This window comes from Brachyistius frenatus, unplaced genomic scaffold, assembly GCF_029030835.1.
Source record: "Brachyistius frenatus isolate BFR_SWC_R1_liver_20210118 unplaced genomic scaffold, ASM2903083v1 Contig_149, whole genome shotgun sequence".
Lineage (NCBI taxonomy): Eukaryota > Metazoa > Chordata > Actinopteri > Embiotocidae > Brachyistius > Brachyistius frenatus.
Window position 1 is genome coordinate 147607 of NW_027210748.1, and position 12394 is coordinate 160000.

At 45.1% G+C, this 12394-nt stretch overlaps 1 protein-coding gene across 2 annotated transcripts in view; it reads left to right on the plus strand.

Annotated features, from left to right (window-relative positions):
- The window catches only part of chd7 (chromodomain helicase DNA binding protein 7), a 78671-nt gene that overhangs the window by 24530 nt on the left and 41747 nt on the right, over positions 1 to 12394 (plus strand). The window contains exons 2-3 of one of the 2 annotated variants that reach the window (XM_069715895.1): positions 3846 to 4205; positions 4251 to 4312. In XM_069715895.1, the coding sequence (XP_069571996.1) occupies positions 3846 to 4205; positions 4251 to 4312 (422 nt within the window). Of the gene's footprint in view, positions 1 to 3845; positions 4313 to 12394 lie in introns of both variants that reach the window. The other variant, XM_069715896.1, reaches the window with a different exon arrangement.

The window sequence follows — 12394 nt, forward strand, 5'->3', positions numbered from 1 at the left end:
AATATTGGAACTTCATATCTCATTCCTATTCAATACAGGCAGCAAAAGCTTTGCTCAAAGGGACATAATGTATTTTTGGTCCAAAATGTGGATGATAATATGCATTTTGTCCAGCTACATCCACAATTAATGCTGCTCCTCCAGCTCGGTGCCATCAGAAAACCTTCGGACTTTTAATCGCTCTGATTGAACAGAGCTATTTCACTGAGCCGGTCGATCGGGTGGCAACAGCAGAATAATTTTTTTTAATTTTTTTTCAAATTTACATTGTTTTTATTCATCATCTCTCCAAGAAGAGTACAGATACACAGCCTGAGCTTTTACTTTAGATAGTGTGGTCTTGACAGGAAGCCCATTTGTTCTATTATATGGTCTCCTTGTCCACGCTTGTCTTCAGTGATGGTGTCCCTCTACATCCTGGGAGTGTGACCTTCAACACACTACCACAGTAAACTGAGTCAGACACACGGTGACTGCTAGACAACAAACCAACAGACAAAATCTAAAGAAATACTTCTCTGTCACGTTTCTGCCATTTTTATTTTTTTATTATAACAGTATATTTTTGGGGTTTTAATCATCTCAATATAGTTTTACATCTCTATATTCAACCAAGAGCAGCCTGTTTTTAAGGCTCATTAATATCAATGACTGTCCTCTGATTGGCTGACTTCTTCTAGCTTACTAGCTCTGAGACGAAACGACTAGCCGCTGCCTTCCTCTGCATAACAATTGCTGAGGGCCGATGTGTGGCAAGAGCACGAGTTTGTAACATCACAAACCTTACGGAAGCCCAATCAGCACATTTCCTCAGTACGGCTTGGGTGCATTTCTCCATGGTGAGAGCATTTTGACACCGTTTCACACTATTCTGTGGTAGTAATAACAGTATGTTTGAATATTAATCGACTAGTTCTCAGCTAATATGGAATAGTGTTTCTACTTGAAATGCCCATCCCTAATGGGAACCCCACTATTTTCAAATATTTGCAGAGATTGAAGTAATTTCTAATCACGTTGACCTTTGATTTAGTATCAATAACCAGTTTGGATTTGGCCTTCTTAGCAAATGAATAGAAAACATGCTTTTTGATTCAGTTTATGGATTCTTGAAAGTGTACTTTGGACGGATTGTATTCAGTCAAAATGGCCGTTTCTATCTGAAAGGTTTCTGACCAAAGGTAAAGCTTAACATGAATGTAGCCAAGCTTCAAAGACAACACTTGTCATTGGGCAAAACTAGATTCACGCAAAGGAGGAAGTCCGTCTGACATTACAAAGAATTTACAGGCGGCATGATAACGAGTGAACTTTCAACTTCTACACTGTAAGACAGAGAGTAATCATGTTGTATTTACCAAGAGAGCTGCTTCGTATGAAATGAGCAGCCGGTGCTGTAGCAGATTTTCTGCTTTCAACATTTGGTTGGTCACTTAAACGATGCGTCTTATTTCAGACACTCAGCAGATCAGCTTCGTGTATCAGGATGTGTTCATAATGAGGAAAAAGCAGAACAAAGATGGACCAGAGGTGAAATTATAGGAAACCGGTCTGGTCTTGTTGGATGGGTCACCATACAATATACGTTTGATTGTCCACACCATGGAGGGAGGGACGATGGAGGGAGGGACGGACGGAAGGAGGGACGGACAGACGGCGAGAGAGGGAAAGCTGGACAGAGAAACGGGATAAGAAACTGAATGAGGAGAGCAGGATTTCCTTTCCCTTCATCCTCGGAGAGTCTGAAGTGTTTCTTCCTGGTAGATTTAACCCTTCCTGTCACTCTTCTTCCAGCTGTTGCTCCCTCCATCAGGTTCCTCATCCCCATCGCTCACCTTCATCCTCGTACTCTCCCCTCCATCTTTCCTCTATCTGTGCAAAGCACCAAACCTGACGCAGCACTCGTGTGTGTGTGTGTGTGTGTGTGTGTGTGTGTGTGTGTGTGTGTGTGTGTGTGTGTGTGTGTGTGTGTGTGTGTGTGTGTGTGTGTGTGTAAGAGAGAGAGAGATTGTTTGTGTTCTCCATTGTCATTCATGTGATTGATTATCTTGGAGGCTTGGCAGGAGGACAGATTTATCTCTTGGCACCACATCCCCCTCGCCATCTCTCTCTCTCTCTCTCTCTCTTTCTTTCTCTCTCTCTTTCTGTGATTATCTCTCTATCTGTCACTCTCCACCAACTATACCCCCCCACCACTCCCACCCGCTCCTTCTCTTCCCCCATTTGTGTCTAAATGGCTCAGTTTACGTGTGTGTCAGCAGGTGTTTGTGTGCATGTGTGCAGAGGTTTGTGTGATGTGTGACCTTGCAGTAGTTTTGTGTGTGTGTGTGTGTGTGTGTGTGTGTGTGTGTGTGTGTGTGTGTGTGTGTGTGTAAGCACGCATTAGTATTCTCCTGATGGAGGTGGACTTTCGGGGAAAGCATCCCAACTCTGTCCTACCTCACGTGAACGAGTTATGCGGCGTGAGTCTGTGTGTGAGTGTGTAGCTGCTGCTCTGGCATTTTGCTGTAAACTTGCTGAAGCTCACACACACACACACACACACACACACACACACACACACACACACACACACACACACACACACACACACACACACACACACACACACACACACACCTCATTTACACATGCACAAACACACACACACTCACTCTCTCTCTCTCTCAAAGGCACACTCTCTTGCTCTCATATGACACACACTCACACACACACACTCCCTCGCTGTGCCTTTTTGAAGTATGGAGATAATTTATTCGTGTCATGATGCCTGATTTCCCATCTGCTACTGGGACCCTGAGCAGCTGGAGAGAGAGGGGGGGAGGGAAGGGATGGAAGAGAGGGAGGAGAGGCAGGAGAGGCAGCTGCAGCGGCTCCCAACAGTTGGTAACCAGTTTCCTGTCATGCTTACTTGGGAGCAAAGAGGAGGAGGTGGAGGGAGAAGGATCGAAGGAGAGAGGATTTAGTCTGCAGAGGAGCAAAAGGAGAAGGAAAAATTAGGTGTCAGTCAGTTTGTTTACTAAGGTTGGCGTGAGGGAGAGGGGGGCGGAAACTGTAGCAACAGGGAGTCAAGGAGAGGGAGGAGGAGGTGGCAGCCATGTGCACGGATGGACGGATGGATAGATCCCTCCTTCCCCCTCCTTCTCCCTCTGCTCCCTGGTTGGCCATTACTGACAGACTCAACCCCCACCCTGCCGAACATGCATCAGTATTGACTGACAGGCCAGTCCAGCAGCACCCACATTTCACAGCACGTGTCACTGATCCATATTTGATTGGGATATTTTTTGCATCTTAAATTAGTAATTGATTAATCAATCGTCAGAGAATTAATTGGCAATAAGTCCATTGGTAGGTAGGTAGGTATTTACTTTATTAATCCCTGAGGGGAAATTTTTTCGCTACAGCAGCATACAGAAGCAATTGATTATTTATTTAGGTTATTTTTAAATAAAAATGCTAGCGCCGGACTGATACTGGATTTTTTTTGGGGGGGGTGAATATAGATATTAGGGAGTAATAAAAATTCTCATAATAGAACATCTGATATTAATTTTATATATGATCATGCAAGCTGGAACCAGCGAATATGAGATTTCTGATTATCAAAATTGGCTCAGTTTTCAGTTGCCTCATTTTGTTAAGCACTGGGCATATCTGGACTTGCACACTATGATGAGTCTTTCAGCGTTTGCTCACAAATCTTTAAAAAAAATGTTCCTTTCTGAATTATAATTTGTTTGGAAAATGTAAATGTGTTTTAATAATTTTTCTATTAATTAATATTCTATTTGTATGTATTTAAAAGTTGTTGAATAAGTGAAATGTCTCTCTCCGCCCCCCAGCATTCCCCCTCGGACCCGTCAGGTGATGCCTCGATGATGGGTCCTGACGGGCCAGCGGTCGGCGGCGGTGCCCCCGGCCAGCCTATCAGCACAGAGAAGCCCAGCGACCAGGAGACCAAGCCAAAAAAGAAGAAGAAGAAGAAAGCTAAAGTTGTGGACGGAGCGGAAGAGGAGGGAGGGAAGAAGGCAATGAGAGAGGAAGAGGTGAAGTCTGAATTTCCTGGAACAGGAAGTGATGCAGGTGAACAGGTTACTGGCACAGGGATGGTAGAGGGAAGTTCGCCGCTGGTGGAGGAGAAGAAGAAGCGGAAAAAGAAACCAAAGGAGAAGGCAGAGGGCAAGGAGCCCAAAGAGCCCAAGATCCCGAAGACGCCCAAAACACCCAAAACACCCAAGACCCCCAAAGAGCCCAAGGAGAAGAAGGCCAAGAGCTCTGCCCCCAAGACCAGGACTCCCAAGAAAACCAGGTAGGAGCGGCTTTACATGACTCACCGGCTTTACATGACTCACCGTGTGTGTTGTCTTGTTTGTGTCGGTGTAGAAATTAGGAGAAAGGAGCTGCTTCCTCGGCAGCTTGTACGAATACCTGCTGGGAAGAGGATTCCTAAAGATTCATGTGGCATCATTAACCTAATGGTTAATAATACGGGGAGTGTGATGTTTTCAGCTCCACATAGACAAACTTGAGAAAGTCGAACAGGAGTTTGGCAGCTCAGGTGGAAACCTGCTGATGGGGAAAAATATGTTGACTGTCAATTTTTCAGAGGAAGTGATATGTAGGTCTTTATGTATGTATCCTTAGTGGTGACGTCTTGGTGTGTACATATTAATGTCAGTTACTGAAGGAGTCCTGGCGACGCTGCATATACATAAACACAGACGGTATATACACAAACCCAAAGAGACACGACATCCATCACTCGTGACCAACCAGGGGGAACTGCAGGGGTCACGACCTCTGAACCGCCACACACTGTGTTTATGGGAGGGGGAGCTGGTGATCACAGGACTTAGTGAAGCATAGAGCATGAGCTCCCGAGGATCAATCACGGACTCTTCCAGTGGGACTGAAACTTCTGCCATCGGAGCGCTGCAGGTCGGTGGAGAGTAAAACTATTCACCGTCTTCTGTCGCCATGACGATGGCTCCGACTGAAGGCTTCAACATTATGGCTCACAAAATATAGATTTACATGTTTATCCTCAATCGTTTCATGAGCTGCTGGGTAAAACCTACTTTCAGTGGCGGATTAATACACATTTGGGTTTCTAGTGATAATTTGTAGTGAAAATAAACTACAGTGTGTTCATGGTAGTGAAGGAGGGCATCACTCCAGAACAATGCAGAGGTCTACTGTATCAGGCCATTATGGTGTGTCCAGACCAAATGTGAAGTGAATTATTCCCGAATCGACTACGTACAACAAACACATTAATGTCCACGAATTTGCGCGAATTGAAAATATTTAACTTTGAGCGGCCGTACTTGCGAGACAGACACTCGCTTCACATTTGGTCTGAGCACTCAGTTCGGAGGGTTAACATCCTGCAGTTACTTTGGTTTTTTTCACTTAAGAAAACATGCAGAGAAACGCAGGGAGAATAAGCAGGATTTAGATTAGCCTGATCGAACTTCTAGCACTTATCAGCGTTATCACCTTTGGCTCACTTTGTTGACTCTGTGCTGGCTGGTCTGATCCCTCCTCCCCTCGCTCACTCTTCCTCTGCCTTCATGCCTTCATCACATCTCTCTTCTCTCCTTGGGTCTACTCTGTGCAGTGTGCTCTCCTGATGTGGATGCTTTCTCACTGTGTTACTTACAGTCTGTCAGATCAGAGGCAGAGAGCTGAGGGCAGTTGTTGTATGAGAGACTCAGCGTGGTTTCATTGTTGAAGGTGGAAACTTGATCAGACTGAGGAATGTGTCAGGACAACCCCCCCCCCCCTAGTATCTCCCTCCCTCTCCCTCCCCCGTCCCTCAGTCTCTCCCCCATCTCCCTTTTTCTCTCAGCTCCTTTTATCCCATTGAAGAGGGAGGGCAAAAGCAGCATGCAGGGGTCAGCACTGGGGGAGGTGTGCGTGCACATATGCATGCACTGGCCACTGGAAAAGAGGGGGTGGGGAAGTGTTGGAGTGAGTGTGTGAAGCGGAGGGGGGGGGGGGGCTGGTGTTTTGTGTGTGTGCATGCATGTGTTGGGGGAGGGGTCAGCAGGGGACGGGTCGGTAGTAATCTTTGTGGCAGAAAATGGAGTCTAATGATAATGAAGGCCACACTGCTGACCAGTCCACCGCCATGACTCTGAGAGGAAGCAGGGGGGGTGGGGAGACTGCCCCCCTCCCCACCCCCGCGTGTGTGTGTGTGTGTGTGTGTGTGTGTGTGTGTGTGTGTGTGTGTGTGTGTGTGTGTGTGTGTGTGTGTGTGTGTGTGTGTGTGTGTGTGTGTGTGTGTGTGTGTGTGTGTTGGTAAACTAGCTCTTATCTGTTGTCAGGCTTTCCTCCATCTTGAGTGGCGGCCTTGAGCTCCCAGGTTAATTTAGCATAATAATGGCTGCTGGCCATTCACTGCTCCTCTAAAATGGTGGACCTCTGCAATCACCCAACTATCTTCTCTTTTATTCTTTCTCCTCTTCTCCCCTCCCTCCAATCCCACCTCTTCCTGCATCCTTTCATCTTTTCCCCTCCACCTCCCTCCCCATCTTCCCGCTTCCTCTCTGCCTGTCTTTCTAATTCAAGCCAACGACTGAGAAGTGAAGTTTTTTTTCTGAGCACACAAGCAAGGCAGCATTAAATCTCTTGTATTTTTGAATGAAGTTTGGTTGGGCTCTGCATTAGTTTGTTTATTCCCATAGAAAGTGTCTGTAATATGTCTGTTGGTCTGTGTTTTGATGTAATTATATAACTTCAAGGATTTACAAGTTAGTAACAGAACTTTCTTCCTAAATCTGCTAAATTGTTTCTGGTTCATTGAAATACATTAGTAACATTAAACAAGTGTGAAAGCCCCTAAAATTAACTTTAAAAAACGTCCCACTTGTTGTCGACCAAAACCACGTCAAGGGCCAACTCATACATTCGGTATGTTCCAGTGCGTTCTGGGGGATTTATGTGAGATTTCCACCAGTGGGTGGATGAATAAGCCCCAGAGCGCAGTAGTTTTTCACACCACGCTACAGTATGTTTTCTCTCTGCTCAGTGTATTTACATCTCTGTATGAACTATAAACCACCACAGAATGGACTGAAGCCTGATCGGTGTAACCAGGATGTTCGGCTGTGCTTTAAAACACACGCTGTTGTTCAGTTTTCACTCTCTGGTTTGTCACGCATCTTTATATAAATTGGTTAGTGTGTTAAGACGTAGCCTGCCATCTTTAATGTACATGTTTTTTAGCATACACGGTATATAAGGTGGACATAGTTTCTGGGTCTGAAAAATGGTTCTGATCCAGAAGAGTCTTCAGCTGCAATACCAGCGAGTGCCACTAGAGGTCGGCTCCAAAAAGCCTCCGGCTCCATAGACTCCCATTCAACTTCTCTCATCAAATCCAAAGTGAATAAAATGTGTCCATCAGTTATCTCGGTGTTGTTAGCTAAAGTCACTCCTTCTTCTTAGTTTTCTGGAGGTCCATCTGAAAATAATCCCTCATTCATTAGAAAAGAAGATTCAAGAAGACCTGTTTTTGGGGGCGTGTCTGTTTGATTGACAGGCCTGTGGTGCAGTCAGGTTACAGCTATCGGTGGGCGGGACGTAGTATCGTCAGGTTTCCGATCAGATCGGTCAGATCCACCGCTGGCTCCTCCCCCAGCTTGTCCAAATATGGTCACTTCCTGCTCCGAACTAGCAAAGATGGTGACGGACAGAATCTGAAATGGAGGATTCATAACGTTCACAAACCAACGATGACGTCACTGCTGGTTGATGGTTGTCACTTGGTTTTTAGACATTTCGAATGAAAACATTTACAGAATCTGAAATTGTGGTTTTGCATGTTTTTAAACCTCACAAATATCTTACATGAATGGACAGTTGGCTGTGTGCTTGCCTGGTTTTGGGCCAATACGTCGTAGGGAAAAGACATGATTTTCGAATCGTTGTAATAATCTACAAAAACGATTAATTTATGTGACTATTGTTCTTGCTTATTTCCTGTTTTTATCGGCGCCTGGTTGTAATGCGTTACTCCTGTCAGAAGGTAGCGGTAGTTGGCCTAAAAGCTGCCCACCATCTGCCATTAAACAACATAAGGAGAAGAAGAGCATGTTGCTGCCAGTCTGTGTGGTGCAGTGAGATAACACGTCACCGTGGGAATGGCAGAAACGCACAAAGACCACCAGCAGCTGTCAGGTCGGTCTGAGTGGAACTCCTTCAAAATACATGAAGATGAGGTGCAGTTAAACTCTGCAGGTGAAGCCAGCACACAACCACAGATAAGCACCGACACTGGAGTGAACCACCGAGCAGTCTGTCCATCCACAGCCAAGCGAAGTGAGTTTGATGTGCAGCACAATCCCGAATATGTAGTTATATGTTGGAAAGTTTCATGTTGCATTAGATCCTCGCAGTTCCTTTAGGCACTTCATTGATCAATATTTTCACCCTGTACAGCAGATTCTCAACCTACGAACACAATGTGTTCTGAACAGCTGTTCGTAAGCTGAATTGTTCGTAAGTCGTTATATATTAAATTAGCATTTAGCATTAGCATTTAGCACTAGCATTTGCTTTCTTAGGCATGATAAACACGTGAGAAACGGGTGATAAATATATGAGAAACGGTAAAGTATCCAAGATAGTACGAACTAAGATGAACACAACAACGAAGTGAGTGTTGGAGCAACGAACGAAGTGTTGGAGATGAGCCGGTGCTGCTCGGCGTGGGTTGCGGCAGGAAGGGGAATCAGTCGGATGAGGCGCGCTGTGCAAAATACGAACTTGCGAACGCAATACGGCATTTTACGAACATTTATGGACATCCGTCAGCGGTTGTTCGTATCTACGAATGTTCGTAAGTTGAGAACCCTCTGTATATGTTTCTACATCTTATGCTGATGGAGGGCTTCATATTCTTAATTGACACTGGAGATACCAGAGATGGTACTGGTTAGATTAAACAATTTTAATTTAATTTACCAATTGTTACACTCAAAGGAAGCTTGACAGATTTCTTCTGCTCATCTTTGATGGTTAGAATAGTTTTTGCAGGCCTACGAGGTGTTAATAACAAAAATAGAAATCCCAGATGCATTCACTACTGGTGGTTTCAGTGGTCCTGGATTGTGTGTGTGTGTGTGTGTGTGTGTGTGTGTGTGTGTGTGTGTGTGTGTGTGTGTGTGTGTGTGTGTGTGTGTGTGTGTGTGTGTGTGTGTGTGTGTGTGTGTGTGTGTGTGACTGTGTGTGTGTGTGTGATATTGAGAGAATCAGGTGGTTTATTTGTCCAGTCAGCTCACTCCTCTCCTTTGACCTTGCCTTCTCCCTCCATCCTCCTCTCCCTCTCTGTCTTCCTCTCTCAGAGGAAGTACATCTATAAATAACGTGGCTCTCAGCTGCCACACCCTACCCTCAGTGTGTGTGTGTGTGTGTGTGTGTGTGTGTGTGTGTGTGTGTGTGTGTGTGTGTGTGTGCACACGTGTGTAATTTGTTTGCAGTACACCCGAAGAGGTCAGATGTGCATGCAGGCACCTTGTTTTGTGCGTGTGTGCAAATACAGCACTTTCTGAACACACATTGGATTTGTATGTACGTGTGTTGCCTCCTAGCCTTTGTTTTCTTGTGTTGTTGTTTTTTTTTTTTTTTTTTTAATGTTGTGTGTGTGTGTGGAGGGGTTCAGTAGTATGACTCATCACAGCAGCAGGTGTCTGTTTCACCCCACCCTTCTCCGCCGTCGTCTTCTTCCTGAGCTTGTCTCTTAACGCTCCCCATTTTTTACTCCACCGCTCTGCACAGTCTTTAATCTTAACATGATCTGATCTCTCTGTCTCTCTCTCTCATGCACACACGCGCACACGCACACACACACACACACACACACACACACACACACACACACACACACACACACACACACACACACACACACACACACACACACACACACACACACACACACACAGTGCACCACAGCTGGTTAGCATGTGTGAATGCCATGCTATAAGCCCATGAGTATATAGCAGCATGAATGAGGAGGGAGAGGGAGGAGCTTATGTGTACACCTGGACAGGACAAGCCTCATATGGACATGTCAAAAATCATGCAGTCATTTAATATCTTTCATCAGTGGGTGATAAATGTTATGCAGGTTTTCTAGCAATATGATTGGTCAGTAGCCACCTGACTCCCCATCAGTTCACAGTTCAGCAGCCTGATTTCTGTCCCGGCCTGTTTTTTTGGTTGTTTTTTTTTGGAAGAGTGATTGAACGTTTTAGTTTAGGACTGAAAGAAAATAATCCAAAGAGACTGTTTGTGGAAGTTGTTATGTTAAGTTGTCAGCCGAACAACCGCCCTTTTGACATCGTAAAGTTCCCTGTATTTTTATGGCCCCCCCCTCTTAGGTTTCATTTCTGGACAAACCTGTGAAGGCAATCCATTTGTCACCTCAAACATCATACGGCTTTCAAAATGGTATTCAAACAGCACTAATCAATTGTAGACACAGAATTGTAGCTGACCAAAACATGTGGCTTGTTTCCAGTTGCCTAAAAAGCTGCGTGAGTCGGTAACATGAGGATCCACGTAGCCACCAGATTCTGTACCAAATATAAAAGCAGAAATAAACATGGACAAGAACTCGCAACGTAACTTATTAAAAGGTGTTTATTTCAAATGTCACCTCTCAATTGTAATGCTGACATATGGAGACTGTAAAACTTCTGTCAAGCTTTGTGTATAGATGAACACTGTATAATAGCACTCAAACCCACAGATAAACCTATCGACCGTCCAATCGTATGCTTCGCTATCAGAAGAACTCTGCTCCGATCGTTTGTGTGCAGCCTCCACCGAGCGGCGCCGTGAATAGACATGCATGGAGGCTCCAGATGCAGCAAGCCAAGGTAACGTCATAGTTCAGCTGAGACCAGCGGTGCACTGACCATCGGGCACATCAGGACAGATCTGTAGGCCGTTAAAAGATCCATGAAGTTTCTACCGCATCGGTGTGAAATGATTTATTCAGAAATCATGAGTGTGATGGGGTTGTTGGTTACAGTGTGGTATTATTAACGCGTTACACTGAAAATGCCTGCTGCTGCCGAGTTAGGGTGAAGCTTTTTTACAGTGTAGATTACATCAGGGAGCAGAAACCTTCAACACTATATTCCAGTGATAAAGTTAGAAAATGGGGGCTGAACCATGGCAGTCCTGATTGTAACTTTGGAACAACTGATTTTACAGGAAGGCTGACAACAGGGGCTAAAAACAGTTTACATTTCTCCACAAATGAGAATATATATCACATATACTGTACACTGAATATATAACTCAACACTAGCAGCAGTCTGTGATGGAAGAAAACGGACGGAGAAAAAAAAAACTTTAAACTTATACTTTACTTACCAGTTTGGTGATCTATCTTCCAAATAATCCTCCTAATATTTAATATTAATACGAGTGCCATTATAACACATCCCAGGATATTCTCAATTCCTGCTCCAAACTATCGTTGTGATATCCACTGCTATCAGTCGATCTCCGTTTCAAACACCCACATTTTGGGCAAAATATGGAAACCTTTGCTGCTTTTGTCAGAATCATAAGAATAATTCAATATCATGCATTCATGATAAAGTTTTTAATTGTAGTACAAGTTGATTGATTGATTCAAGCAGGTAAAACATTTTAAAGAGAGCTGATTAGGATGTGAAATAAGAGGTAGAGATGAATTCTTGGAGAAGTTGAAGCGGCAGAGGAAGAAGAGCGAAGGGACTGGGGGGATGGACAGAGCAGAGAGGTGATGGAGCACTGTGATGGAGGAGAGAGGTGATGGAGGGGAGAGGTGATGGTGCACCGGGAAGGGAGGAGAGAGGTGATGGTGCACTGTGATGGAGAGGTGATGGAGGGGAGAGGTGATGGTGCACTGTGATGGAGGAGAGAGGCCACGAAGAAGCTCGGAGGAAGAGAGGGGAGAAGGCAGCGAAGTGGAGAAGTGTGTGTGTTTTTGTGTGTGTGCGTGCGTGTGTGGCCAGATGGCTCCAGCGTGTGGCGACCAGCCAGAGGAACAGGTGCAGGTCACATGACCAGCCGTTACCACGGAGATGGTGATTGCTCTTGGCGTGAGGATGAAAGGAGAAGGGCCCCAGGGACAGAGAGGGGGTGAGAGATGTAGAGTGTGTGAGGGAGGGAGTGGGAGGGGGGAGGGAGGGAGGGAGGGAGGGAGGGGAGAAGGGAGATCTAGGCTTACAGTACTGCAGACTGCTCCTCGGAGAACATGCAACACACACAGATAGAGACAACACACACAACTGTTGTACGTTCTGTTTAATAGTGGGAACAAATATTTGTCTTCTCTTCACAACCTGAAGATGTGGTGTTGATATTTTGAAATACAGTGAACCCT